This window comes from Thamnophis elegans, chromosome 7, assembly GCF_009769535.1.
Source record: "Thamnophis elegans isolate rThaEle1 chromosome 7, rThaEle1.pri, whole genome shotgun sequence".
In the NCBI taxonomy this organism is placed as follows: Eukaryota; Metazoa; Chordata; class Lepidosauria; order Squamata; family Colubridae; genus Thamnophis; species Thamnophis elegans.
This window is the reverse complement of record NC_045547.1, coordinates 32,386,572-32,411,675: the sequence shown is the minus strand read 5'-3', so window position 1 is coordinate 32,411,675 and position 25,104 is coordinate 32,386,572. Positions and strand designations below refer to the sequence as shown.

At 38.1% G+C, this 25,104-nt stretch overlaps 1 protein-coding gene across 5 annotated transcripts in view; it reads right to left on the bottom strand.

The window, feature by feature from the left end:
• Positions 1 to 1,884: 1,884 nt before the first annotated feature.
• Positions 1,885 to 25,104, bottom strand: part of TNRC6B (trinucleotide repeat containing adaptor 6B) — a 139,906-nt gene continuing 116,686 nt past the window's right edge. For 4 of the 5 annotated variants that reach the window (XM_032221208.1, XM_032221212.1, XM_032221210.1 and 1 more), the window contains 8 exons: positions 24,033 to 24,170; positions 23,414 to 23,590; positions 19,011 to 19,157; positions 17,906 to 18,001; positions 16,468 to 16,692; positions 15,392 to 15,462; positions 14,020 to 14,159; positions 1,885 to 10,175 (listed from right to left, as the gene is read on the bottom strand). In XM_032221208.1, coding sequence (XP_032077099.1) covers positions 9,788 to 10,175; positions 14,020 to 14,159; positions 15,392 to 15,462; positions 16,468 to 16,692; positions 17,906 to 18,001; positions 19,011 to 19,157; positions 23,414 to 23,590; positions 24,033 to 24,170 — 1,382 coding nt within the window. In that variant the 3' untranslated portion in view covers positions 1,885 to 9,787. The remainder of the gene's footprint in view (positions 10,176 to 14,019; positions 14,160 to 15,391; positions 15,463 to 16,467; positions 16,693 to 17,905; positions 18,002 to 19,010; positions 19,158 to 23,413; positions 23,591 to 24,032; positions 24,171 to 25,104) is intronic. The other variant, XM_032221209.1, reaches the window with a different exon arrangement.

Genomic DNA, 25,104 nt, shown 5'->3' with positions numbered 1-25,104 from the left:
CACAAGAAAATGTGTGATCAAGTCTATTATTCATTACAGTACTATGAAATCCAACAAAAAGAATCTGCATGAAAAAACACTGAATTTTAGGAGAATCTCTTGGCTATGATACTGCATCCAAGATAATGCCAAGTGAACCAAGGCAGACCAAAGTTCACAAACCCAAGGCAACATACCTCGATTAACACAGGAAGCAGCCTCTGTATTTTGGAGGTAAACATGTGAAATGCTTGTTTTCTAAAGTAACTTGACAGTAAAAGTAATAGTTAAATATAAAATGACTTCTATATAAATTTCCCACTTATCACTACAATTATTGTCTTCCATTTATCAGTGGTATTATTAATCTACAGATGGCCATTAGCCCAATTTTAAAGATCACTACAAGCCATTAAATAATGCCAGTACAGTATATATTCTACACTACAGCAATTCCTGATGGGCATTGCTACTCAAAATTGCATCTGTGATTGGAACTGGTGGAAAATTTAAGGGCAAAAGTTATGGAAACCCATAAGGAATATATATATATATATATATATATATATATATATATATATATATATATATATATATATATATATATATATATATATATATATATATATATATATATATATATAGCAACTTCAAAACCAAGACAATATTTAAAGGAAAGCAAACAACAAACCCCTAAAGATAGTGCTTGATTCATGATTTCCTGAGGTTGAAAGGAAGATGGAGAAGAAGATGGTCAAAAATTTTGGAAGGGGTGGGTGGGAGGAAAGTTAGGGGACTTTTCATGTCATGCTGTTGTCTCTGGTGTAACACTGCATGGCAAGAATGCATAGTCCTGTGTACCAGGCATAAATCATTTATTTCTGAATAGTTTTTAAATACACAAAAAATATTTGCCTGTCAATCAAAGTAGTCTTCCGTGAACTCAGCCTTTTTTCTCCTATACGTAAGTGGGAATTCCATGGACACAGAAACTGTTTCAACAGTTTAGCAGGGCTCTCTTTCTCCCCCCAAACCATCTCTTATTGAATGCATAGTTTACAATTCACTTACAAGATAAAGAAGCAATGCTGACCACATATGGGACCTTTTTGTTTGAAAAAGAAACAACCTCTTCTTAAAGTTTAGTATCAAAATTCACATTTGCATAATAATACATTTCAAGGCCATTAGAGAGGAATGAGAGCGAAGCAAAGGAAGCTGCAGCATCTCTCCTCCCCTTGTCTTCCTGAATGAAGCTGAAGAGAGCCTGCTGGAGCTTTCACTGGGGAACGGAGCCTACAGCAGCTCGTGATTTTTACACCATGCTTTTAAGCTGGAGAGAAGAGGTGGAATATATATGAAATGAAAAGAGACACTGCAGATTCCCATGTTTAACTAAGAACAGCTTCAAGGAAAACAATTATTTAAAAAAAGAAAACACACAACACTTCTTTCTCACCATTTCAAAAACATCTTTTCTTGTGTAATACCCTGTTCCTTTAAATGGCAACATTTAAGTGTGCTAGAAATTATAGGGTAGATTTTATTTTCCATCATCAAGACACTGACAGAGAGGGCAAAAATGTGCCTACAAAGTAACTGGCAAAAAGCTACAAAATACCTTCTTCTCCACATGCATAAATGTATCTCAAACTTCACTGCGTTTCAATATTCCAGTGCTTTAAAAGAAAAATTAAAGCAAGCCACATACACAAATGTAATGTTATATAATACAAATACAAATGCAACCACCAACTGAGAGCTAGCCTAAATAATGTCAATTTATGTGAATTATAACCCATCTGCACCTGGAAACATCTGCAATATTCCACTGCGGATGATGCAGCAACAAAAGACACTTTCCATTAAAAGGTACCCGCAGGTTGGAATCTTTCATTTGACCTTTAAAGAGAACAAACTGACCACCAATCCCTGTCACGTTCAAGAGTTCATCTTGAGCTGACAGTCACATCTTCAAAAAGGCACATTCAATGATACCACATTTAACTTACTGCTTTTTAAAAATAAAATAAAATAAAGACAAAAACAACTGAAGAACCCACAAGGGAATGTTAAGCGCTTATATCCCAGATCCCAAACCTACTGACCCAGCAAGAAGCATCACAATATATCATTTCGTGAAAGTCTATTCTACCTTCAGAAGGTTCATATTTCTTTAAGAAGTTAACACCTCTTTTTGCATATTTTACAAAATATTTTTTGGCTTACACAATTTGGAATACAGCACACTCTCACTATAAAGCTCTGTTGTAAGGCTAGTCCCTAAAGTAAGGCTGCTCTATCTTGATTCGTTTTTTATTACCTTTCTCTCCCCTGTCCCCTCTGGCCCAAACCACGGAACACTCTGCATGTTTATAAAAAGGGAGGGTGAGTAAATCTGGATGGGATAAGAAAAGCACTTGATATTCACAACCACATTAAAAGAAAAAAGCATTCGACAAGCTAAGCAATCTATAAGGAGGACTCGGCTAAAAATTGTATTTTTCTTTAAATACAGAAAAATCCATTTATTCTTTATGGTCAAAACATTGTAAGAAATAAGCAATTCAGTTTTTGAATGCATTGATTGGTATACTAATACCTAAAATGAGGCACTAAGCAATTAAAAACTGCTTTCCCTCAACACTGTCCACCTGTTCTATATCCATGGAACATCTTTCCATTTCCTTTACTTTCTTCTGTTCCACACAAGAGCCATATATCTAAAAAACCCAAACACACCCACAAACATACACACACACACACACACACCACCTAAGACAATGCTTTAGCTTCAATAGCTTGAAGTGCATGGGTTTATGTTAATATAAATGGCTGTGAGAGTCAAGTAAAAACATTCCAACTCTATGGCTAAAAATAATACACATATATGTATCTCTCGCTGTCATCATTATCAATTATATGAAACAAAATTGGCTCTTAATTGAGGTTGATTCCTTTGATCCTTCTATGGCCCATTTTGTTTGCAAAAACCTCTTATACTGCACAAATTCAATGCCAATATTTTGACATTTTTGCATTTATGATTACTTATGTTATGGTGCCTATTAAACATTTTCCAGCTATTTTGACTTATTAAGAATTTCATATTGCTATAGCTAGGGATCGCGTATAGGTAAATCCACAGTACTGGGTAAACCCAAGCAAATCAAATGAGCTTCTTCCTTGAATGTAGCACCCCTAATGAGAACATTGAAAAGGACACTTATGTTGGTCTGGTAACTGCCAGCATTTTAGGAGGCCTGCCAATCATAAGATATAGCTAAAAATGTTTTGGTTTTAATACATAGAAGGGAAAGAATTTAATTTGGTTACTATTTGTATGTATTTAACAGTATTTTTTAGAAATGTTCTCATCTTCAGCACAAAGTTCACTTCAGCCCATTTATACGGGTTTATTTGTAGCAAGGTTGCATTTTTTCTTTAGATCTATTTATGATCAAAACAAATGAACAATTATTAAAGCTGCAGATTCAGATTTGAAGGGCAGATGCACACATACTCAGAAAGACTTTAAAGCAGTGCAGTCTTTTCCTGTGCTCATTGAGCAGTTTTCTAGAGCTGGCACGATTCAGGGAAAAATCATGCTTGATTTGAATTGTTCCTAGAAGATGCTACGTTTATGCCTAAATACATCATGATCTCTGCACAGCCCTATTATGGGGATCAGACTTAATGCTATTGCATTTTGAGAAGGTTTAAAGCTTTGAGATGAAATAGTACAGTAGGAAATTCTGCAATATAGTCCTGGAATACATAAATTAATGCAAGAGTGTTAGGATGTAAAACAAAGTTGAATACAAATTTAACCATACCTACAATAAAATCACACTGAAACTAATGTAATAAGATTCACAACTTTAAAGTCAGATCCAATTCCTTCTGTACATTAGGTCCGTAGCAAGATTTTAGCATACTATCAAGCCACACAATGGCTGATATTAGTATGAAGAATGTCACAAACTAGACTTTTTGACAAAGACTTTTCCAAAGACTTTTTGGAATTTCTTTATTAAGTATGATTAAAATCAATGCATGCTCCTGAGAGAGTGCATTAAATTGAGAATGTATCATTTAAACTTAATTTTGAGTAAATTTATGCTAAGAATAGAATGTTTTTGTTGTTGTATATTTATAAACAAGTAATATAACTAAACTAAATAGAACCTTATCTGGGGTTCTGTCAGCCCTTATTATAAAAATATACTAGCGTATAATTATTTGGATGTTCACTGTTTAAAATATGCAAGACAGAATTACATCATTTCACTTTCCATTGTAGCAATAAAAACGAATGTAATCTTGAATAGGAATCAACTGGTTATATATGCAGATCTACCTTTTTTTTTAAAAAAATCTTCAAAAATAAAATTTGAAGAAAGTGTCCAATCGTACAACAATAAATGGGTTACTAATTTCTGTTAAGGGTCTATAAAGAAGATTAGTAGATATATTGAGGATATGTGGTAGAGGATAAACCTGCTTTCAGATATCTCTTGACAAAAGGAATCAACAATTTAAAAAAAATCAGGAGCAATTCTGTACAGATGCATTGGGAAAGCCTGCTTCTTCTTCTAAGTTATGGTATATTTTCCTCTGATGCTATATTGAGGAAAGTTCTAAAAATAAACATCCTGGATCATAAAAAATCTCGTTAGGACAAGACAAAAAAACCCTATCTAAATCATCCAAGCCAGATTCTAAATAAGTCATACTTAAAAGCACATTTTAAAGAAAGTAAGGAAAAATATCAGGACTTATAACAATTTAAAATCTGCTTTAAGTGAGCTTTGTAGATTAATTTATTAGTTTATATGGCCCCAAAATTAAACAGAAGTGGCATGAGCTTTTTCCCTTTCTTGGTAAAAGGGTATTTTTATGCAAATCAAAATAATGTGATACTTTGCTTTAAAATGTGAAGTAAAGACCAGCAATTCTGTCAGAATCTTTTGTAGCTCTTGGACTCCTTTTTGTCAAATGATATGAAAATAACATGGCCCACAAAACAGTTTAAAATACTTTACCTGATTATTGTTGTTTCCATAGTCCTTAAAAGTAGCAAAAATTATATTAAACTATTAATTGAAAATCTTGTTTGTTCACTGTCTGTCTTTTCCTGTCTGGCACAATTTCCTTTTTGCCTACAAAAATCTCTTTTGAGTATGGTTAAGTGTGTCTGGTGTCCAAATAGATCACTTCCACTGGTCAGACAGAGCATGCAGCTTTCAGTACTAATTTATTGTCATCTTTCCACTCCCCCACAACAGAAATGAAATACTTTATATATTAAAAGGTAGAAGTCTGCTAAGGTTTTAATATTTTTTATCAACCTTTAAAATTTTGACAGCTTTCATATGCACAGCTTGGAGGTAAAATATTTTGTGTAATGTAATTGTTTGTATACTCTTAGAATTTATTGAGTAATGATCACTCAATATTTCTGTAAGATATCCTAAAAAATTTAGATTTGTCCACTAATTGTCAAGAATTCGTCAACAATAAATCAAAACTTGATTAAGTATTCAGATAGCTTATTAATACATGCACACATACATACACACTGCCCAACAGGCCTCATCATACTGTTTTCCAGTCGATACATCATTTACATATGAACTTGAGGGAAACAGGTCAATAGCTATAGAAAACAACTGATGTTACCAAACACTACTGTACACGTTACTATTTTTCCCTACATTGAGAAACCATCATTGTAATCATTTATTATTTGCCTCTAAAAATCATATGAGATTGAATAATAATAATGGGGAGGAACTCTCATTAAACATTCTAGAAGGTTTTTGAATATGATGAATACTGCAAAACAAGAAGTTTTTAAAGATGAAATTGCCTTAATCAATAATGATAGGCCTTTGAGGTTTCTTCTCTGCATGCCCAGAACAATTATTTCAATTTAGAAAATGGGTCACTTATATCCTTGGGAGTGACTAGACTGCATTTGTCCTTTTGTAGGATATATGGATGTTTTTACAAAGGCACTAAAATGGTTCGTAATTTTATTCCATCTAAAAGCATCAAGCCAATTAAGCCCTTCCTGTTTGTACTGGAAGCTAAAATCTAATCATTCTAAGCATGGCAGCAATAGACTTATTCTAAATCATGGGAATATCAGTATCTGGCAACAACAGCTAATTTATCTCTTTCAAAATTCCAAACTTCTATCATTTACACAAATCTGGCAGAGAAATTAAAAACCAAACATCAAAATTAGTATTAAAATCATGCAAGCCAAATCTTTTACAATGCACATTTCACTGAATTCTCTTACAGTCACTCACTCCTCTTTTAAAACACACACATGCTAAAATTGCTTCACTGCTGGGACATAATATAGATGCAGCATTTCTGAAGCATTCTGTCAATCTGAAAACAGATTTCAGGAAGCATTAACCCTTATTCCCAGCATCTCCTGTTATCTGTGGCTTACTTACATAATCAAGTAACATTTTCATTTTTTTATTTTTATTTTTTTCTTTTTTCTTTAAAAAAAGGTGCTTGGAGAGAGATTATGTTCTTTGAGAAATAACTAGATGATTATAATCCATTCATACACAATCCTCTCTTCTATTCAATGGCATATACCGTCCCACTTGAGATTAAGCTCTACAAGTATAAATCTTCTCACAAACTGAACTTTTAAGAATACAATGAATTTTTGTTGCTACATGTCAGAATTGTATCCTAATTGAGTTGTAGCTTAAAAATTGATCGACAGTTTTGAAGACTGGAATTTGTCCTTGTCATGTTTTTCTTTTTCAATTTTTTGCTTTCCTTAAAGAAAAAAACCCTTGCATTTTCTGTGTGACCAGGAACTTGCAAAATTTTAAGAAACAGCCATCTATCTAGGAGAAGTAAAGATTAAATAAATCATCTTCAAAAACTGGCTTCCTACCCTAGAATTCCTGAGAATGCTTGCAAAGATAAAGCAGGAAAATAAATGTTAAACTCAAAACACTGTTAAATGCTCCCAGAGTTAATCTTCATTGAGATATACATACATACATACATGAGTGTGTGTGTGTGTATATGTGTGCGTGTGTGTGTATATTTATATGAGATAGACACATATGTGCGCATGCACACACACACACACACACACTTTTTGGTCTTTTTATGTTTAATTTTTTTCCCTTTAAGCTTGTGATGGAAGAACATTTTAGCTTTTCATTTGTTAAATTTTTTTTTCAGTTCCCTCATTATGTCTTGTAAACAAGAGGGGCTCTAGCACCTGGCTTTCACCATAATATTGTAATGAATTCAACAAATCCAAAGTGCAGATAAAGGGAACAAAAGGCAGGTTGGGAAAGAATGACAACACAGTAGTAAGCCAGCTTGTGTGTCATATCACAAATGGAAAATGCTTGGGGGCCATGAGTTGCTGCACCTTGATGTTTTTCTAACTTTTTCTTTTAATTTATCCTGCATGATTTTAACAGCTAATGTCTAGCAACAAACATTGTTGCTTTAGGAACAGGCATGTTTATGGGCTATAATGGAAACATAACTGGCAGGATTCAAAAAATCATCTTGCTTACACAAACAAGGTAGAATAAAAGCAAAATAAGGGAAAATCCTGAAATCCACATATGCAGATTTTAAAGTTAAATGCATAACACCTGCTTATGTTTACCTACTTATTATGATACTGAAACAGGCAAATATAAACGTGGGCACTCCCTTCGTCTTTTCTGTGTCAAAGAATTCACATTCCAAATTAATTTGCAAATCTCCCTTTTGATATAAATGCAAGAAAGTTTGTTTTAAACTTGCTTATCCACACTTCTATTTATATACCAGACACCACCGTATAGTTCAATGAAACTGTTGAAGGAGAAAGATTCTTCTGTTTCTAAACTGTACAATATTATCTGCTACTTCCAAGTGCTGGAGTATGAATGTATATGCTGGTACAGAATATTGCAGCACTTCTTTTTTTTAAAATTCAGTATAATGCAGACCTAGGGAAAAGCCAGAGCCAAGTTCTAATACTTTAAAGAATATTTGCAATGAGTTCCCTACTTGTTTTTATCCAATCTATCCATTCTGAAAACTCCTTTGTTATAAAGGCAATGTTTGCTACAGCTGTCTTCACAATAAGCAATTCCGTTCCCAGTGTAGACACTGGCTATCTTTTGAATAAATGATAGGTCTCCCCTATCATGCCTGGAGTACTATTATAATGGTTGTTTTTTAAAACAAAGAAACAACAACAACAACCTTTCTTTAAATACAGACAATAAAAAGCAACAGTACAGGGAAAAGTAAAAATAATAAAGGTGCAATACTTTATAAACAAAGGAAGTCTTTGCCAGTTATATGTCTGCCTAAGCAAACCCTAAGCATGACATACATGGAAAAATACAGAGAAAAAAATGCTCAAAGTACACACTGGTTTAAGAACATTCTTAAGTAAACGTTTCTGTCAGTGATGATCTGGTGCTGTAATACACCTAGGCCTGGCACAGGTAACACAATGGGGGAGAGAGAGAACAAAAGTTGCTGCATGTGCTTTCAATAGGTGACAGGCCAGCAAACTACTGACATTGTAACTCTGTCATAACAGTAGATCAAGAAAATATACTTTGGCCTGAATTATTAGTGGGTTTTCCATGAATGGATAAGAATCTTCATACAGGCTTCAGGAGTGAATTCTTTAAGATTGCAGAAGCTTCAACCATTGTATAGGTGTTTGTCACAAACAAATATGATGCTTTCTTTCTTCTGGAAAGTCCCCAGAAGAAGAAAAGCCTTTTCATAAGAAATAACCTTGGGTTCTGTCAATAACTCTTATTAAAGAAAAATATACTTCTAGGCAAAACAAAATTCTACATTCTCTCTTTCCCTCTCCCTTCCCAGAAACCCTAAAATTACACATTGGCATCCCTCTCACCAAATCCTTAGGATATGGCAGTGTTTTGCTTTATAACAGGGTCAGAACACAAGTTGTAGTGCACTTAATACCCTGCTAAAATACCACCAACTAATAAGATTTGAAACACAGATCAATTTGATTTTTGCAACAGGCACCATCATTATTCAGTTTAAGAATCTAGTCAGATAGGTTGCTGACCAACAATGCAGCTTTTCAAGACAGAAATGTGCGCGCGCACACACACAACCATGCAGACATACATTCTCACACAGACACACACACACACACACACACACACACACAGGCAGTTACATGTGCCAGAACATACTGGTATATATCAACCAGCCAATCACAAAGTGTTTTTTTTCCTTTTTTGTTTTTTAAAGTGAGGCTCCGTCAAGTCTTTCCCTCCCAACCCACCCCAATTCTTCTGAACCCCACCCCCAACATAGTAGACCTAAGGACGGAAACACACCCAGTGCAAACAAAGTTAAAAAGCTATTTTTCAGTATATATGTTTCTTAGCAACAACTTCCGTATAACATGAAAAAGTGAAAAACTAGAAACTAATTTTTTTTTTAAATTTTTTGTGTTTAGTTTTAAATGGTATGTGTACTTGCTTCACATTGTCTTTCTAAGTTGGCGTTCATGATTCAAGTATTTCAAGAGTGATATGTTCTCTTTTTGGATTCATATTCCAAACGAAAAAACTGAAGTTGTAAGGGAGGCAACTATGTGCTCAGATGGTCCTGTCAATGACCCACCTTTTTTCTCTCTCCATTTTCTTTTTTCCTTTTAAAATGTATTTATTGCAAGTTGAAAAAAAAGAAAAGGTCACGTTAGTGCTGCTGCTGTTCCAAAAAGGTCACGAGGTCAGAGTTGAAAGTTTTAAGTTCAGATTGAATCCGACCCTCCGCCTAGAAGGTCTCCAGGTAGTAAGGGAGCAGGGCTTCCCATTCTGTGGGGATCTTCTACACTTTGAACCCCCCATAAACTTGAAGAATAATTTGGAGGGCCCCATAATGAAGCACCAGCAAGGTCACCCCCACTGCTGCCACCACCACTGTTGCTCCACTGCCCAAGCCCTGTTGACCCACCAAAAAGATTCAAAGCAGGTCCAACTGGATCTGTCTGATTCTGTCCTGCCTCAAGAGACTGCCAGCCTGCTGTGGGTGCACTGGGGTTTGCTGCAGGAGTAGGAGGCTGAGCTTGTGCCAGAAAGCGACTAACTTCCTCGTCTGTTGCAAATTCAGCCAGGATGGTAGTGTTTCCCAAAACACACCTATAAAAAAAAAGCCAGAATGGTAGAGTGAAGAGTAACAAACAAACAAGAGTTCAAATGTCTAAAAATGTTGAACACTGCTTGAAACAAAACAAAATAACGCACTTACTCCCATTTAAGTAAATAGTGATAAACAATATGAATGGCTGGAGTTCCATTATTTATTTTTGTTTTAATCCCTTTCTCAAAACCTTTCTTTAAAAAAGAAAGAAGAAAAATAATTACACAGACCTGCAGTTTCCAAACTTCATGCCAATGTACCGTATTTTTCGGCGTATAAGACACACCTTTCTTCCTCAAAAATGAGGCTGAAAATCTGGGTGCGTCTTATACATCAAATACAGCATTTTTGGCCTCCCGAAGCCCCGCCCCCTTCACCAAAATGGCCATGCATAGCCTTATGGAGGCTTTCAGAGAGCTCCTGGGGGCTGGGAGGGAAGAAATGAGCAAAAAATTGGGCGTTTTTCGCCTCCCCAGCCTCCAGCAGCACTCTATAAGCTTTCATAAGGCTATACATGCAATTTATTTGATAAAAAGCGGGCCAATTTTCGTGAAAAACGGGCCATTTTTGGGAGGTTTGCAGAGTGCAAAAACTTTTTTCCCCTTTTGGAAAGCTCTTTAACTGATTGATGAGAATTACATTGATCAAGTTCTGTGCCAGCAGAAACAAAGTTAGGTGCTGCAGATTGTCAGCGATTTCCTTCTCCAGAACATGGATAAATACACTTGGAAACATCTACCTATCTATTCTCTCTCTCTCCCTACCTACCTACTGTATTTCTCTCTCTCACTCCCCCTCTACCTACCTACCAACTCTATCTCTCCCTACCTATCTACTGTATTTCTCTTTCTCTCTATCCCTCTACCTACCTACCTACCTACCTACCTACCTACCTACCTACTTTCTCTCTCCCTATCTTCTGTATTTCTCGCCCTCTCTATCCCTTTATCTACCTACCTATCTATCTTCTTTCTCCCTACCTACCTACTGTATTTCTCTCTCTTTCTCTCCCTCTCTATCCCTCTATCTACCTACCTACTTTTTTAAAATTTACCTCTTCAAAACCTTGGTGTGCCTTATACTCCGGTGCGTCTTATACTCTGAAAAATATGGTATATCTTGGGACACTGTAATGAACTCACTTAATAAAATACCCAGGAAATATACTGATCTCTTTTATGTACAACTGCTATTATCACATCAATATGAAGTAGCTTCTTTGAATGTGGATAAATTGTGTTCTACTGTAGGCAAAATTAGGCAGATTCTAACTTCCCACTGATAATCCACCATTCCTAGTAATATATTATTTTGTCTGTTTTTGATTTTTATTATTATTATTATTGTTTTTAATGCTTTTATAAGTAATACTGGTCTGTGACCATAATGAAAACTGATCGACTTAGAAGAGGAAATAGGATATGTTAAATATTCATTGAAAACATAATATTCAACATCAGTTGGATACCATGCTACTACTAAGCCTAATATCTATTAGTTTAATTTGATGTTTCTGTTAAATGTTTTGCTCTACACTGCACTGCAGTGTCCCAGGTAACCCAGCACATTATTTGGGAACCATTAAGTGTTGCAAAAAAAACATACTGAAACCTTAAGCTATTTAGAGGTGAGAAGGTTGGGGAACCTCTGACACAGACCATTATGCTTCTGTAAAAAAAGCTCTTCTACCTTGCTTTTTATTTCAGGTCTTACATCCAGAAAATGATACTTCAGCAGATAAAGGTGTCCTCTGGAAAGTGATACACTACTAGGGATTTTAGTTGGGATGTCAATGGAATAGTTTCACTTGACATCCGAAATGGTAAAAGAGGAAGTAAAGAAGAAGTGGGATAGTCAATCTCCGCATGTGTATTATGGCTCCAATAAAGGAGAATTATTTGTAGCTCAAGGTTGGAATGACAGTGTTGGTGAGAGAGGTCTTAAAGGTTCTTTGGCTGGGCTGTTTACTGTTGGCTTGATTGCCATTTCCTTGTTGAGGTATTGGTTACTTGATTGTTGGTCTGATATTATTCTTGCAGTTAATCTATGCTCATTTGAGTGCTGATTGCTGGTGGGGAGGTGTTTTGATCTTCAGTCTTTTCTATAACTTGACAATAAGCAGCCCAACCAAAGAATCTCTAAGACTACCCCACCAACAATGACAGGACAAGCCACTAGAATATAAACTGAGGGAGGCAAACCCCACTCTTTACTTGCACTGATGATGTTACCTAGTTTGGGTAATGAAACACCTGCAAGAAAACAACCAAGCAAGAATCCCTCTATCATCTATCTATCTATCATCTATCTATCTATCTATCTATCTATCTATCTATCTATCTATCTATCTATCTATCTATCTATCTATCTATCTATCTATCTATCTATCTATCTATCTATCATCTATCTATCATCTATCTACCTACCTACCTATCTACCTACCTACCCACCCACCCACCCACCCACCCACCCACCCACCGGTGTTTATTTATACTATACACCTGTGGAAATATAATTAGAAATAAGCAAGTGACTATCTTATACAAATCATTTAAAATCTTTGGGGATTTCTGTTAATTTCAAACCAGTTAATATAATTAAAATGTGACTAAAATATTTCAAAACTAGTATAGAGAATGCTATTTCAGCCTTTCAAAAGACTTACATCATTAACAGAAAGATTTGTTTGCTTTTTCAGTAATTATCAACTACTAGAAGGTCATTAAATGGACTTTGTGTACAGTTTAGAGTAGTTCCGTCAGAGGACAAAGTAGCCCCCTACTTCTTTTCAAAATATTGTATTAAAATAGTTTACTTAACTACACCAAACTATATCTAGTTCAATATCTTTTTTCTAAAGTAACTTGTAAGATTCCTTTGAAAAGTCCATAAGCAAGATACAATATTCCTTGTTCAACTAGGGGCAGTACCTTATTCAGAAAAAGTATGTTTCTGCTCATTAAATTACATAATTCTCTACTTACACCATCTAAGCCAGTGACTATCACTAAATTGTGCAATTGCAAAGTTATAACTTAATTAGAAAATGTGATATACCTCCTTTAGTTGTTTTGAATCTACTGCCAAACAATGTTTCATTATATTAATGAGGAAGGAAAATTTCCAACCAATTTTCCATGCCATAATTTTTCTTAAATAAGGGTTTATCGCTTCCCAGATAAACAATTTTCAATCATAGAGAAAGTTCCAAATGTTTCAACTATAGTGCATTAAGAAGATTGGTAAAATCATGGGTACTTGTTCCTCTTGACAGCTTTATGACAACCATTTAAAAGTAAGGCTATTTTTATTCTATAAAAAGTAAGGCTGTTTTGATTCTATAATACTAACCACTTATGACACAAAAGTAATATTACAAATCCCAATTCATAATTCTAAGTGACTTTTGAATATTCTATGGCATTTCTACAACTGCAATTGTAGTGAGAAGAGCAATATATCATCCTATCTGGGAAAACTTCGAATATTAATTTTGATTTGCAATTAATTCAAGTAAAACATCTATAGGAATGGCAATTAAAATCTCAGCGTTGCTAATTTCCCAAATTTTAAATTGGTTATCTTAAGGATGAATGCATTTGTACAATGATAAACTTTATCAAGAAGGAAGCTAAATATGGTTTTCACCCATCTCTCTGGTCTACACACACTGTTAAAAGCAAGTTCTAAAAGCACAGCATACTAGGGCCATCTCTATTCCAAGAAACTCTTCTGCAATTGTCAGTCGTAACTGAAGACTGCATAGATGAAACAAATGAGCCAGGAATGTTATATAGTGACAAAGAAAATCAATGAATGTTTGTAGATTGTTGCAAAACTCACATGTGCAGTGCAGTCTGGGCCTTAGCTGCTTCCTGCTTGGTGCTGTACCGGATAAGGGCGGTGCCTTGGGTCAGGTTGAGATGGAATGTCAGCAATGGACCATGCTGCATGCAGATGGTCCTTAAAGTTGACCCATCAATCTTAAAAAGAATAGCAAAATAAAGAGATTGAGGTTTTTTCCTCTTTAAACATACTAGAAGTAATATATAGAACAAAGAACAATCAGTCAGCATATTGTACAGGTAGTCCTTGAGTTACAACAGCAACTAGGACCTGGATTTCTGTCATTAAGCAAAGTGGTTATAATGCACAATGTCACATGACTACATTGTAGATGTAGTCATGTGACATAAGAGCCAAGGTGGCGCAGTGGTTAAATGCAGCACTGCAGGCTACTGCTAGATCAGCAGGTCAGCGGTTCAAATCTCACCGGCTCAGGGTTGACTCAGCCTTCCATCCTTCCGAGGTGGGTAAAATGAGGACCCAGATTGTTGGGGGCAATATGCTGACTCTCTGTAAACTGCTTAGAGAGGCCTGAAAGGCCTATGAAGCGGTATATAAGTCTACTGCTAAGTCTACTGCTATTGCTTAGCAAGGGCAGTCCTCGTTGCTTTCAGTGTCGCAGGATTGTGTGGGTTATTAAGCACAAAGAGGCAGGAGTACCAGGCAAGTAAGCTAACAGATAAGAGCTTCAGGTGGGCAGGAGTGCATGTGCTCTAGGCAGATACTATGGTGTGCAGGTGGGTGCTAAACCATGGTGGTCGGTACCATGGATAGGCACTATGATGTGGGTGGGCAAAAAAGGAGCAGAAAAGGAGTGGTTTCCTGCCAGCTTCCTCATTGACTTTGCTTGTGGGAAGATGGCAGGAAATGTTGGAAATTGTGCGAATATGGCTCACTGTGCCATCGTAATTGCAAGCCAGGCATCAAGTGCCTGCATTGTTATCATGTGACAAGACCTAATTTAAGCCAGTCTTAAGCAATCTTTCACACTGAGTGGCAGTTCATGGACTTTTAAATGCATACAAGGAAGGAATCTGCATAATTGTGATTGGTTGGAATTACCTAAGATAAAGTTATAATAAAGAATTAAAATCAGGCATATTCAGGCAGTTATTCTAACAGAAGTTCAAAAACATTTTGGCAGCTGTACTAGAAATATTCTATAATCTCACTAAGGAAAAAAGAGGGAAGAAACTGGCAGTTATGACTGGCTACAGAAATGGAAATAACAGTGATAAATCTGAACTTAAGAACAATTTCTTCGGTTTTTAAGCATTGTCATATAGTACAGGGCTATGGCCTTTTAAAAAAACACAATACAATATTGTACCAGATTTAGTAAGAAAAAGGGAGATGAAAGTAGAAATACCTGCGGAGTGAGATTGTGAAGAACCAGCCAGTAGCTGGGACGTACAGAACCACCATCACTCCAAGTAGAGGCTGCAAAATTATTAAAACAGCAAGCATTTGTATTCATCTTAATTTATAATTTGGAAACAAAATACATATTTATAGGAACTATTTAACTTGCCAACATAGTTAAACTAGAAAGACTGGTTGTTTATCTGCAACTGTTCCAAGTGATCACCTGCAGGGAATTTAGCAACCAGATCAATATTAACAACATTTTATTACTAGCTGAAAGGGTTTTTCTTTCTTTCGTGACAAGCCCACCTCAAAGACCCAATAGTTAAAGAACTAAGGCTCCCCAATCCTTTCTTGCTGACCTGTTCTTAACAAATCACTGCAGCAGCTATTGATGCTAAAGCCAAGAGTAATGCACAATGTCTGCAGTGGAAAGGAAAGTGGAAGCTTCATTAGACACACATGAGCATTACACAAAAGGTATGGAAACAAGTTTTCTTTACTTTCTGTGCGTCTATCTTACTGCAAAAGAATAAGAACATTTAATCATTCCCAAAAAGAGTAGGGCTGTAATTAGATTAAACTAAAATAAATATTAACATCCAATATCAGAAAGTAGTGTACAATTTCTAGTGGCTCAAGCAAAGGCTGGGCTCTGACCCGGGGGTGGGAATGGGTTTCCTGTGCATTGGGTATTATCCATTTGCTTCCATTATTACAGAAGATAAGGAAAAGTTCATGTCAGCATTTTTCTAAATAAAAATACTAAATGTTGATGGTGAGCTTCCACCAAACATTTTTATTTGCACCTGTGTGTATTCAAAATAACTTTGTTTGCACGCTTTCAAACCTCATATGCATGATTGCACAGATTACTTCAAAAACACACATATTTACTTATTTCTTACATCATCAATATTTCTAGAATTGTCATGATTTTTTTCTCATTCTATTTTCTCAATAAAGTTTCAATTGTTTTATAGATTAGATAGTTTTTCATTGAACCAACTTAAAAATTTCTTTACTGATCTATTAATACACCCTTCTTTGGGTTACAATAATTCTAAAAAAAGTATTCACCAGAGGCAAGCCTTGAATCCTGCGCACCCCACCCCCTGAGTGAGCGGGGCACTGTGCTGCTCCAAGGAGAGGATGTTTTCGGATTACTCAGACCAGGAGGTGGGCGTGGCAGCCCTGTAGTGTTTCTTGAGGAAATATGGTTTTTCCATAACTTGGTAGAGAGGTGAGCGGGATTAGGTCCTATGGGATCTGGGGACCATGTTGATTTGTAATCATTGAATTTTGCTGAAACGGACAAAAGGAAAAGGTGATAAGTACCGTATTTTTTCAGAGTATAAGACGCACCAAGGTTTTGAAGAGGCAAATTAAAAAAAAAAAAAGTTTTTGCACTCTGCAACCCTCCCAAAAACACCCCCCCCCCCAAAAGGGCATGAATAGCCTTTAGGGGGCTTGCAGAGTGCTCCTGGGGAATGCCCCCCCCCCCAAACAAGCAAAAAATGTCCATTTTTTTTTTTTACCAAAACAGGCTCTTTTTTGTCAAAAAAAGTGCATGCATAGCCTTTAGGAGGCTTGTAGTGTACTCCTGGGGGAGGGCAAAATTGAGCAAAAAATGGCCCATTTTTCACTCATTTCTACCTTCTCCAGCCCTCAGGAGCTCTCTGAAAGCCTTCTACAGGCTTTGCACGGCCATTTTGGTGAAGGGGCGGGGTTTCGGGAGGCCGAAAATGCTGTATTCAGTGTATAAGACACACCCAGATTTTCAATCTCTTTTTTGAGGGAAAAAGATGCGTATTATACTCTGAAAAATACGGTAAGTCATTAATAAATACATCACAAACTAAGTTTTGTTTTTGTCAGACTATTTAAAATGCTTGTTTTTTTAAAAAAATCTGAAGCAACACATCTAGGTCATATTTCCTCACTCTACATTTGGCTAAGAAAAAAAATAAAGGCAAGTCTCTGGCTACTTCATGATTTTCTTCCATAACAAGATGGTCCCTGACTCTTCGACAACTACTTCATGCTTTTTGGAGGGAGTGGTCGAAGATTTGAAGAAAATAGACATTATATATGCGGTATTTCTTTTTACTTGACAGAATTTCCCACACAAAAGAACACTAATCCTCCAACATGTACATTATTCCAGGCTATATTTCTTTCCAACTTCGAAAATTTGCTAAAGGGATGTGATGAAGTTTCTGCTTCAGTTAAGTACAAGATATTCATTGTTGGTCTTTATTTTGTTACTAGCTTCATTATTACATTCTATACATTACCCTTAAGCAAACAATTATTCTTTTGTTTTATAGGAGAGCCCATTAAATCATGTTGGAGGCAAATGATGGACTAATAGTAGATGTCAGCTTCCCCCTTGGATATTTTGTTCCCTCCCCTCCCATCTTTTAATTGTAATTTTGTATTTTTATTGTGATAAGATAGATAGATATTCACTTATCTTTTATTCCCTTACTTGGGTCGAAAATATAAAGACACATACCTGAAGTGCTATGAACATTTGTGAAAGAATTGTCAGAGGCACTGTAGGGCCAGGCACCAGGTGAAGGCAGCGAGGTGTTGAGGGAAGAATTAGACCCTATGGAAGGAAAGGAAACTCAATGATCTTCAAATTTGAAAAAAAAACCTTTCTATAAATGACACTGAATATAACATGTCAAAATTGTTTGCATGTGTGTATATGCCTTACTAATTAGAATCATAGCAGCTTTCAAATCTAAGAATTTATATTTTGTAAGTTAAGAGATAAAACAAAATTTCCAGTTTGTATTATCTTGCACGGCAATGCTCAATTTTTCACTTATGCCAACATGCCACACTCCCAGACAAGCCTCCACCCCCCCTTTCCTCCCCATTGCAACATGTTTTAAAATGAGTCACATAAGACACCCGGGGGAGGGGGGAGCTGCAGTGAAGAATCAGCACTTGGAAAAAAGTTAAAGCATCAGAAATCTTTGGCCCACTCATTCAGACCAACCTATCTTATAGGATTCTTACTGTGGGAAAAATAGGAGAAACGAGCACTATATATACCACCTTGAATTGGCATAAGTAAAGGGAGAATATAAATCAAATAAACCTTTCTTCTCAGTAAATAAATCTCTTCTTCCCATAATTAGCCAATTAACAAATAGGCTATTACTTGTACAGGTTGTCCTCGACTTACGATCACAATCGACCCCAAAATTTCTGTTATTAAGTAAGACATTTGTTAAGTGCGTTTTGCCCCATTTCTCAACCTTTCTCGTCACAATTGTTAAGTGAATCACCACAGTTGATAAGTTAGTAACACGGATGCTAAGTGAATCTGGCTTCCCCACTGATTTTGCTTGTCAAAAGGTGATCACATGACCTTGGGACACAGCAATGGGCATAATGATGAGTTAATTGCCAAGCATCTGAATTTTAATCACATGAACATGGTGATGCTACAAAGGCCATAAGTGTGAAAACAGTCATAAATCACCTTTTTCAGTACTGTTAACTTTGAACGGTCACTAAATGAACTGTTGTAAGTCGAGGACTATCTGTATTGCGCATGGCTCCAATCCTGGCAACTATAAAATAGCTATTACAATCCTGCAAACCTGTGCTGTTATCCCGCAGAAGTTGGTGATCGGTATCTACAATGGGGGCTGTGACTGTACCTCCCAGCACACTTCCTGGGGTCACATAAGGGTCAGATTCAGGATCAATGTTTGGAATACCTTTCCACGGCACTCCTGGCTGAAATTCTGAAACAAAACAATAAATACTACTGTTTAAAATAATGTGTTTATGATGTTGTTTCAATAAGACTCTGTATTCTGCAATAAGCAGAATTATGTATCTATCTCAAAATACTATAAGTTTGAAAAAAAAACCTGTATTAGTACAGATAAAATATATTAATTTTTTAAAAAAAATTGATTGCAAATGTGATGACACAATTATGCCACAAAATCTCACCAAGGTATTTTCTCCCTTCCTTCCAGAATTACTGAACTGAACATCCTAAATAAATATTGCATTATTCAAGAGGGGTTTGTGTATATGCATAATACGATGTAGTTAACACCACTATTTAATTCAATCAGGTATCCCCAAAATTACATGTTATTTATGACTCGAAAAGCCTTAGGAATAAATTAACCCCATAGGAATATATGGAGCCGACTGTTGGTGATGATACTCCAATTTTGCTATATTATGATCCATCAAATCACCTTTGACTCCTGGTGATGAGAAGGACATCTTCTTGTAGTTTGGGAAACATTTTTGGAAATAGTTTAATATTTCCTTCTTCCTAGAGCTAAGAGACAGTGACATTGGTCTGTTTTATCTCCTTTATAACATGATTTATTCAACTATTTTGAATGAGTAGTTTGATAAACTCTAAAAGATCAAAAGAGAATGTCTGCAGTTGTGTATGAACATGATGGAATCAAGGATGGTTTGTAAGGTTACAAATGTAGGGTATCTGTTAGGAATATAATCTAACGGTTGGGTTGGCAATATATAAACCATGCAACAATGCTATACCTGTTTCTTTAAATCATACTGTAAAATGTGATTGGTTGCTGTTTTCCTCAATCGGCCATAAGAGGGAGCCAGAATGACTGTTAGCTCTCTGTTTCATTAGATGCTGGGCTGATCTGATCTGAGTTTTGTGGAAGCTGGCTGTTAGAAAGTGCCGTGAGCTATTGTAAGTTTTGCAATTGGTAGCAAACTTTGAGTACTGAACTGATTGTATGATTATGGATTATGTTATTTGGATTATCCCTTAACTGAAAGACATTGATGAATGACTGTCTTATCTGTGTATGACTTGGACTATTTGATGGACTCTGATACCTCTATTTCCACGAAAGTAAAAGCCTTTTTAAACTGCAGTGTCTTTGTAAGCTGGTTTGTGTGTTCTCCAACACAATTCTCACAAGGCTTCTCTGAATGCGCTTACTCTCCCAACAGGGAGCTTACCTAACAGTATAGATATAAACTAGTTCAGTTATCTCCCTGTTTTCTTATGTCTGACCTTTTTACAAAAAATATTTTTATCCTGCTTTTTTTTCATATACAACTCAAGACAGAGAACCAATCAATACTCTTTCATTCTCCTATTTTTCCCAGAATAATCACCTTGTGAGGTGAGTTGGAAGAGAAAGTGTGACTGGTACAAAATCACCCAGTCAGCTTTCATGCCCAAGGTGCAACTAAAACTCAGTCTAGACACGTGATGGCGAACCTATGGCACGCGTGGCGGAAGTGGCACACAGAACCATTTCTCCTGGCACGCGGAGCCATCACCTGTTGCTCTTCCGGGTTCATGCGCAGCAGCCAGCTGGTCTTCATGCGCACTGGCGTGCCAGAAAGCAGAAATGGAGCCTCTTGGTGCGCATGCGCACATCAGGAAAATGATCTTTTTGTTTCCAGGGTGCACCTGCGTGTCGGCCATTTGGTGATCTGGTTCCTGGTGCGCATGCACACGCAAAAACCAGCAACAGGAAGAGCAACGGCTGCACGTGCCAAAAGACGCGGAGAGGGTTCCTGGCCATCGCTTCTTAGTGGAACAGAGCTGTGGTTGGGGATTCCCTCTCTCCCCGGCTGAGCGGGCTTCTTGCTTGGCCCCAGCCATCCAGCCCATGGCTCATTTGCGGTCCCAAGTGCCTGGCTGGCTTGGGCACCCCAGAAAAGCAGCGGCAACCACAAAGGGAAGGGCAGGAGGGGCCAGTCGGCCCCTGCAGCCACTCCCACACTAGCCAGACTATGACACACTGTGACAGCTGCTGGGGGCGAGGGGGCAGCAGCAGCAAGGACGGGCTTTCCTCCATCCCCACCTGAGCGGGCTACTTGCACAGGTCCAACCCGCAGCTCTGATGAGGATCACAGTCTGGAGTGCCTGGCTGGCTTGGGCACCCCAGAAGAGCAGCAGCTGCAGCCACAAGGGGAAGGGCAGGAGCAACCGGGCAGCCACCGCAGCTGCTCCGTCAGCAAGCCAGGCCCTCTGTGGCGTCTTTATGAGGGTAGCTTGCCTCCCTGCCAACAGCTCCTCTGCCAGCATCCCAGCTGGAAGCAGCAGTGCAACAATCGCCGTTACCAGGGGAGAAAGGGAGGCGGTGGCGAGAACAGGTGACCGCCACCCCTTCGCCCCTTCCCTAACAGCGGTTGTTGCGCTTCCGCTTCCAGCCAGAATGCTGGCAGAGGAGCTGCTGACGGGGAGGTGAGCTACCCGCATAAAAACGCCGCAGAGGGCCTGCTAGGCCCTTGGCGACGTCCCGGTACCAGGGGCGAAGGGGTGGTGGTGGCAAGGATGGTCGGGCCTGGGCTTCCCTCCCTCCCGAGCAGGCTTCTTGCACAGCTCCAGCCCATGGAGCCATGGAAACAGCAGCGCTCTGGATTGCGGAGCCATGGGCTGGAGCTGTTCAAGTAGCCCACTTGAGTGGGGAGGAAGGAAAGCCCTTGCCCGTCCTTGCCATTGCCGCCTCCTCGCCGTCGGCAGCTGTCACAGTGCTGCTTCTGGTTGGGATGCTGGAGCAGCCAGAAGAAGAAGCCGTCGTGGGGGAGGTGGGCGGGGCAGACACTGATTGCAAATGCTTCTGGTGCATCTGATGGAACAGGCGGAATGACTTCTGGGATTTGAGGCGGCAGCATGGATGTAGGCAACAAGCCCAGCAGAGGCAGCGGTGGCAACAGCATTGTAGGTGGCGGAGGATAATGCCCAGGGGTTTCCCCATAACCCAGGTCAGGAACATGGAGCCATGAAGTGGGTCCCCCAGGGCATCAGCTGGCCAAAGCGCAGGCCTTCGCAGGCCGCAATAGAGACAAAGTCTGTGCGCTGGGCGGGGTGATCGCGAGGCTTTGGGCCCGGCATGGACCAGCTCGGCCACCCCAGCAAGAGGAGCACTTTCTTCTGTTGCCCCCGAAGTCAGTGGGGAGCAGCAGGTGCTGCTGCTGTGGCTGTTAAGTGGAAGGTGCTGGGTCCAAAATGGCCTTTATATTCCTCTCTGGCCTCCGTTTCCCAGACAGGCGGAGCAAGAAACCAGGGCCAAGCCCATCGACCACAGCCTCCATTTCCAAGAGCAGGCTATTCAGTTGCGCCCAGTGCAGTCCGGGAGACAGCAAAGAGCCTCGGGAGGGTGGGGGAGGCTGTTTTCGCCCTCCCCAAGCTCCTTGAAAGCTCCTGGAGCCTGGGGAAGGGGGAAAACAGGTCTATCGTGGGCCAAAGGAGGGGGTCACGTGCACATGCGCAAGGGGGATCGTGTGCATAGCATTATGGGTATGGCATGCCTGTGTACGACCCCATTGCGCTCTCCCCGCTTTTGGCACAGGAGCCCAAAAAGATTCGCCATCGCCGGTCTAGGCCAACACCTTCAGTACTGTACCAAATTGGCTTTTAAGGCTCTCAATTTTTGATATATTAGGCCTCACATTTCTTTCTGTGTTTTGTATATAACATTGCTCACTCCAAAAGAGAGTAGTTAACATATATTATGGTATATCTGATAAACTGCACAATTACCTAGTGGGAAGAAATCAGTAACAGAGATATAAATCAAGGAGTATATCATAGAAAAGATGATGCAGATGAAAAGAAAAACTAAACTCTTGATACAGGAAGACAATTTTAGCCCCATTAAGAAACAATTGGTTCCTTTGCAATTAAGATTAGTAAACTTTGTTCTCCTATATGACGACTTGTCTGGCCTCAAGATTTATGTCAGCTTATTTTTTGTATTCAAATCAGCAGCTTCAGCTAACTTGTAACTAAGTATCATGGGATAATACTAAATAATTTGGTAAACTGTAGTAAACAATTCTTTGAACTTGAATATACAAAAGCTTATTCATAACTTTAAACAATTTTATACAAACTCAGATGGTCAATTAGTGGAAGACTTGGAATCAAAAAACAGTGTTTGCTCAACAGTCAAAACTGTACAAATAAGTTAACATATAAACAAGGATACCATTCCTTTTCCATCTACTCATTCATAGAGCACACTGAAATTACCTGGTGGCCAGCTGGCATTGCTGGATTTGCTTCCAATTTTACTGGTTGGTGGGGATTTGGCTGGTAGCCAACTATCACCAGCAGGACCTGTATGGCTGCCCAGTGGGTCGCCAGGAACTATATCAAATTGGTTATAGGGAGATCCCCCTCGGGCTTTTCCAGGGGGCACAATTGTCCCTGGAAAACAGAAGAAAAATATGTTCTGATAGCAGATGATCAGGCTGGTAGCAGAGGCTATCATCATATTGTTACCAGTGCTATTATGTAATTCAGTGCATTGAAATGTAGCTGACGTGCCATGGATACATATGAAAGCTGGAATAAATTCATTCACAGCAGGCCGTACAAGTAGAAAGTAGAATTGAATGCTACAAGTATATTTTATTACTGTCTAGAGTTGCTCGATGGCAAAATTGGTGGAATATACATTTAATAAATTAATAAATAAATTTATCGGAAGTTTGGTCTATTAAAAATCAGATCTAGTTTAAACAAAAGCTACTGGACTCAAAGCACATTATCATGGTATGTTCAGGTTATTCTAACAGGTATTTCACTGGCAAAAAGAAGTTTCATTCTGAATGTATCACTAAGGATTTCTCACAATCTAATTTCTCACCATTTTTGTGCATACTGGCATCTTGGGAAGCTACAGGTGGCAAGCCATCCATCATAGAAGTCCACTGTTTAAAGCGAGATTCTGTTCCAGTTTCTTTTCCTCCTACCATGCCATAATCCATGCTATTTGAACCAAAACCTTTAAAACAGCAATGTATTTAAATGCATATATGAGCAACTATGATGACAGGTATAGTGCTAATGAGGAAAACCTAGATACATCTGCTCATTTGAAATAAATCTGTATAAACAACATTGTTCATTCTTTCCTCTAAGCTGCACCTTAATATAATGTAAGCAATTCTGACATTAAAAAAGGACATGCTGTATACCAGCCTAATGATCACATAAAGACTTAGTACCCTATGATAATTCAGGAACACAATACAAAAACTGAAATAGTAAAATTATGTTCCAATATTCATTAAAAATATAAGCAGTTCTTGACTCACGACCACAATTGAGCCCAAAATTTCTTTTGCTAAGCTGTTAAGTGAATTTTGCCTCGTTTTACAGCCTTTTCTTGTCACAGTTCTTACGTGAATCATTGCAGTTGTTAAGTTAGTAACGGGGTTGCTAAATGAATCTGGCTTCCCCATTGACTATGCTTGTCAGAAAATTGCAAAAGGTCATCAAATGACCCAGGGGACGCTGCAACCATCATAAATATGAATCAGTTGCCAAGCACCCAAAGTTTGATCACATGACCATGGAGATGTTGCAATGGTCATAAGTCAGTTTTTTCAGTGATGTTATAACTGAACAGTTCACTAAATGAACTGTTGTAAGTCACGGAGTATCAAACTTTCTTCTTCCTGCAAACACAACTACGCAACCCAGGTGTTCCCATGTTAGTGGGGTAGCTCAATTACATGAATAGTAAAAGTACTGTCCCATCTAGTATTTTCAATAGTGGCTATAGCAGGAAGGGGGCGTGTCTTATTTTCAGGGAAACACGGTATCTACATATATAACTTATATCCCAGTCAGATGATGAGAAAAGGAAAACTGGAATTAAATCCTGAGAATTTCTAGGGATTTCAATTCTAAATTGTGACTAGATTAGGTTCCTA